The following is a 6,000-nucleotide window of genomic DNA, read 5'->3' as shown; positions in this document are numbered from 1 at the left end:
AAAATATTCCATGCTTATGGATCGGAAGAATTAACATAGTTAAAATGTCCATGCTACCCAGAGCAATCTACACTTTCAATGCTATCCCGATCAAAATACCGAGGACATTTTTCAAAGAACTGGAACAAATAGTCCTTAAATTTGTATGGAACCAGAAAAGGCCCCGAATCACCAAGGAACTGTTGAAAAGGAAAAACAAAGCTGGGGGCATCACAATGCCAGATTTCGAGCTGTACTACAAAGCCGTGATCACAAAGACAGCATGGTACTGGCACAAAAACAGACACATAGACCAATGGAACAGAATAGAGAACCCAGAAATGGACCCTTGGCTCTTTGGGCAACTAATCTTTGATAAAGCAGGAAAAAACATCCGGTGGAAAAAAGACAGTCTCTTCAATAAACGGTGTTGGGAAAAGTGGACAGCTACATGCAAAAGAATGAAACTTGACCACTCTCTCACACCATACACAAAGATAAACTCCAAATGGATGAAAGACCTCTATGTGAGACACGAATCCATCAAAATCCTAGAGAAGAACATAGGCAGCAACCTCTACGACATCGGCCACAACAACCTTTTTCATGACACATCTCCAAAGGCAAGAGAAGCATAAGAAAAAATGAACTTGTGGGACTTCATCAAGATAAAAAGCTTCTGCACAGCCAAGGAAACAGTCAAAAAAACTAAGAGGCAGCCCACGGAATGGGAGAATATATTTGCAAATGATACTACAGATAAAAGACTGCTATCCAAGATCTACAAAGAACTTCTCAAACTCAATATGCGAGAAACAAATAAACAAATCATAAAATGGGCAGAAGATATGAACAGACACTTTTCTAAAGAGGACATACAAATGGCTAACAGACACATGAAAAAATGTTCAAAATCATTAGCCATCAGGGAAATTCAAATCAAAACCACACTAAGATACCACCTTACGCCAGTTAGAACGGCAAAAATTGACAAAGCAAGAAACAACAATTGCTGGAGAGGATGTGGAGAAAGGAGATCCCTCCTACATTGTTGGTGGGAATGCAAGTTGGTACAGCCACTCTGGAAAACAGTGTGGAGGTCCCTTAAAAAGTTCAAAATTGAGCTACCCTATGACCCAGCCATTGCACTACTGGGTATTTACCCCAGAGATACAGACATAGTGAAGAGAAGGGCCATATGCACCCCAATGTTCATAGCAGCATTGTCCACAATAGCTAAATCGTGGAATGAACCGTGATGCCCTTCAAAGATGACTGGATTAAGAAGTTGTGGTCCATATATACAATGGAATATTACTCAGCTATCAGAAAGAACGAGTTCTCAACATTTGCTGCAACATGGATGGCACTGGAGGAGATAATGCTAAGTGAAATAAGTCAAGCAGAGAAAGACAATTATATGATTTCTCTCATCTATGGAACATAAGAACTAGGAAGATCGGTAGGGGAAGAAAGGGATAAAGAAAGGGGGGTAATCAGAAGGGGGAATGGAGCATGAGAGACTATGGACTCTGAGAAACAAACTGAGGGCCTCAGAGGGGAGGAGGGTGGGGGAATGGGATAGACCGGTGATGGGTAGTAAGGAGGGCACGTATTGCATGGTGCACTGGGTGTTATACTCAAGTAATGATTCATCGAACTTTACATCAGAAACCAGGGATGTACTGTACGGTGACTAACATAATATAATAAAAAAACATTAAAAAAGAAAAAAAAAAAGAACATGGGTCTCCTTTGCACACAGAGATCAAGAGGAAAAGGACATGAAGGAACTTCCTGAGGTGATGGAAATATTCTCTATCTTGACTGGCGTGTAGGGTACATAAGGATATACATTTGTCAAAACTCATTAAATTGTATGCTTAAAATTGTGCAAGTCACTGGAAGTAAAGTTCACCTTAAAAGAAAGATAATGACCTCTGTACATATAAGAGTGAACAAATTTTCTCAAACCTTAAGTTTTTTGAACCTAAAGAAGGAAGATTAGCCAGTAGCCAATGGCTGTTTTACAAACAATCACTGAACAGTGGCCTAAGAAAAAGGAATCCAACTAGTGTCTTGGTGGAAGTTTTGTTGGGACATGCGTGCAACTGGCTCAAAGAAAGCACCTAGCTGTAGGGCAACCGAGACCAGTAAGTGTGTCCAAGAAAACACGAGAGGCAACAGGAATGGCACTCACTCCTGACACCAAGATTGTAAGGGAACTCGGAACAGACAAAGTTGAAACTCCTTCAGAGTAAGGCAAGCACAAAAGGAACGCTTAACGTAGACCTCCCATCCTCACAAGGGGGTCCTCCCCAAGTCCACTCTCCCTCTCCTGCCTCCAACCCCCAGCTGAAATTTTAGAAAGGAGAAATGTGATTGTGCTTTGAAAAAAACCAAAGTGGGTGAGGTGGGGAAACCTAAGAAAATGATGAAGCTACTATCCCATATAAGCATTTACTAACAACTAGTAATGGCAAAACCTAGATCACTCATTTAAGGAAAATTCAAAAGTTAAAAGAAAACCATGGTTACTGTTACCATTTTTTTAATCCAACGAGAAAGGAAATGTGTAGTAATAGGCAGATGCAACAGTATGGGGGGGAGCTGATAATGGGAGAGATGAAATAGTCCCTATCAACCTTGTATTTACCCTTAGTCATTTGTAAACATTTGAAATCCCTTATACTTCACCATATAAGCCTCTTAAATTCAGATCAAAAGTCTCTCAGTGAAGATTAAAAATGCCAATTATGGAGTACTACTGAGTGGAACAAAGAAAATCCCAACAGCTAACATTTACTCATTGATTCCTGCACATCTCTACTCTGACTACTTTTCATATGTTAACTCATTTCACCTTCATAACCTTCCAAAGAGGGATGATCACAATCATCTCTACCTCATATATGGGGAAACTAAAGCCCTCTCAAGTTAGTTAACTTGCCCAAAGCCGTCCACAGAGGTACTAAGTACAGCTGGGGTTCTAATCCCGGCACCTGAACCACCACACCATGACTGCCTCAACAGAGTATCTCTCCCCCATGAGCTGTAGAAAAGAATCAACAATAATAAAAACCAGTAAAAATTCATCAGCAGCAAACTTGGGAAGGAGTATAATTTCATGCTATAAACTTCAAACCATGGTTTCCAAGCAGAGAAACAAAAGTTTCCTAGGAAGGTCTACTGTAGCTCCTTATCTCAGCCTCAACTGACCCCTGCCCGCAAGAAACGAGGATACTGGTTGAACTGACCAAAGTGAGAATCTCACTTAATGCTTTCTATCTAATTTGGAGAGAGGGAGAATGTGAGCTTTCCCCTCTTATGAATGGCTCCCCTGGAAAGACATGCATCACATTTGGTTTATACAGACAGCCCTGCGACTGGGAATACTAACCAGAATAACCTAAAGAACACTAATAGAAGTCAAATCTAATACCATGGTAAATACAACTAACTTTACGGCATTTTAGATGGCTAAAAATATAAATGTGCTTTTAAGCTACAGGTAATTCACCAATCTACGGGACCCCACATTAATGCAAAGCAGGAAATCATCAAATTGGTATTTTCTCTCACCTACAATTCCTGGAGTCACAATCCCAAGGATTTGGCATTGTTTTGGGAATAGCTTCTCAAGGGCAAATGCTGCTTCCATAGTCGTTCTTTTCCTTGCTGTAAGAATACAGTAGCAAAATTATTACATGTTATTCATTTTAGGTCAAGCTGATTGTATGGGGAAAAAAGCAAACACTGAATAAAGTTTAAGTCATTTACACCAGAATGCTTTATAAGAAAGTCAATGGGGCACCTGGGTGGCTCAGTTGTTAAGCATTGGACTCCTGATATCAGTTCAGGTCTGGATCTCAGGGTCATGAGTTCAAGCCCCGTGGGAGCTTACTTTAAAAAAAAAAAAAAAAAGCCTAAAAACTTTGATGAAAACAAACATTTTCTCATTTGGGGCCTGTTTTATATTTTAAATTCTAAATCTGACCCTTAGCATCACCAATTTGCCTTTCTGGCTTGGTTCATATACTATTTTTGCTCCGATGATATTAAATTGAGCAGCAACAGCAAAATTTTAACTTGCTGTATTATCTCTCTGTTTAGCTGATATTAGAGCGTGACTTTTTCATTGCATAAACAACAGTCACCTGGATTCAAATTAGACAGTGACAACCCAGGTCTGGCTCTAGGCCTCAGTGTGCCCAGCTTGGGACACTTGGTCTACTTCTCTTAGCAGAGTCAAAAAGAAGGCACAGTATAACTTCAGTGTCCCTAAATGGGTCCCCATCACACAATAAAACGCTCTAATAGCCAAAGATATACAACCTGTTTTAATAATAAAAAGTGCCTGGAGGATTAAAGTATTTCAAAATGAGAAAGACATCTTTCTAAAGAATTTGTTTTAGTTGTACTACAAGGTTTAGAAATCAATCTTTGAAGCAGAAAGGGCCCCTCAAGTTTCAAAGACAATATATTCAAGCATGCTATAGGGAGAAGGCCCAGAACCTCAAAAAGTCAGTAACTCTCAACACTAGGACAGTATTTAACTCCAGGGGCACATAAGGAACAAAAAACCCCCAACCCTTTTTCTTTTGATATTTACCTCTCTTGTGGCCACGACACTCTTCCAGACTAATGAAAGTTTCTGAATCAGCCATGTAAAGAACTGTCTGTGGTAAGATGTGAACATTCTGCTAAGAAAAACAAAAACAAAAACAGAATTAGATCACATGAATCCACGAGTGCTCTCATGGTCCCTTAAGGTTTTGCCCTGGTCCAAACTGTTGTCGACGTAGGTCAGTTGGGCCAATGTTAGCATTCTGAGCCCAACCACTTCCCACTCATTTTTCGCTCATGCTCTTATCTTTTCAGGCCATTCATTTGGAGCATCTATTATTTCTTCTTCAAGTCAAACTCATTCCAGCCTGACTCAAGAAGTTCATTTTCATAATTTAAACTCTTAAACAAAAACACTAAATGCCAGCAAAAGGTGCTACTTGCTTTATTTGAGTAGGCATCACAATCACAGAAAAAACTCAGCAACAAAGGGAAGGCACACAGACTGTATCGCTCCTCTTTTCATTGCCTACCAAATGAGATAGTCCAGGCCTTCGTTTCCACCTTACCAACCAATTCCCTCCAGGGACCTTTTGCTTCCTATAATCCAGACACACACTGCCATACAGACGCTCCTACAGCTCTTCTCGCTTCATACTTAAGATTGTTTCCCCCAAGAGACCGCTTAAAGTGCCACCTCCCCTACAAAACCTTTCCTTAGACTCCTTCAGTACCCTGGGCCTCATATGTGACGTACCTTACCTCCCAGTCATTCGTGCTTGTGCCTCACCTACGCTTACGAGCGGGCTTCTTCAGACTCCTGTTTTCCACTAAATGTCACAGTACAGACAAGTGGCAAAGTGGCTAAATTAAACAAAAGCATGGACATATTCTTTTGTAAGCTGGTTATTTTCAAAGATTTTTACTGTCAGAATAGAATGGAGTACATATAGCAAAGCCTCAATGTGGATTAAATGAAAAAAAAAAGTTAATCCACTGTAATTTGGGGGAATGTCAAGATATTTCAGAGCAGAATCCATACAGACAAACTCAAAAAAAATTCTGAGACAGAATGATGACCCTGTGGTGGCTCCACGGCTGATAACCTATGGATATAGTTTCCATGGACCACACAGCATTTTCAAAGAATATAATTTGGTTACCGATTATTTAAAATTCAACAAAGTATTTACAGAAAATGTGGCCTTCCAGATTCTCTTGAAAAACTAGACAATCTAACACCACTTCCACTGCATTTCTCTTGATGGGGGCTAACTGCAGGCAAGCACTCCCGGGTATGCCATCCCTCTGATGTTATCCTAAACTAACTTAGTCTTCTGCCTACCTTTGGAGTCATTTGTGTTTAAGATATCTGGTATAGGGAGTAACAAGACAGGAAGTCTAGTCCTGAGGTTTTATGATTCTCTCTATCCTGATACCCAATGAAAAGCAATT

At 40.1% G+C, this 6,000-nt stretch overlaps 1 protein-coding gene across 1 annotated transcript in view; it reads right to left on the bottom strand.

Moving 5' to 3' along the window:
* The window catches only part of FBXO22 (F-box protein 22), a 36,847-nt gene that overhangs the window by 27,146 nt on the left and 3,701 nt on the right, over positions 1–6,000 (bottom strand). The window contains exons 3-4 of the mRNA XM_008712063.2: positions 4,592–4,679; positions 3,562–3,657 (exon numbers count right to left, since the gene is read on the bottom strand). Of these exons, the coding sequence (XP_008710285.1) occupies positions 3,562–3,657; positions 4,592–4,679 (184 nt within the window). The remainder of the gene's footprint in view (positions 1–3,561; positions 3,658–4,591; positions 4,680–6,000) is intronic.

Source organism: Ursus maritimus, unplaced genomic scaffold, assembly GCF_017311325.1.
Source record: "Ursus maritimus isolate PB19 unplaced genomic scaffold, ASM1731132v1 scaffold_27, whole genome shotgun sequence".
In the NCBI taxonomy this organism is placed as follows: domain Eukaryota; kingdom Metazoa; phylum Chordata; class Mammalia; order Carnivora; family Ursidae; genus Ursus; species Ursus maritimus.
The sequence above is the reverse complement of the archived record's forward strand: the minus strand, read 5'-3'. Positions and strand labels throughout refer to the sequence as shown.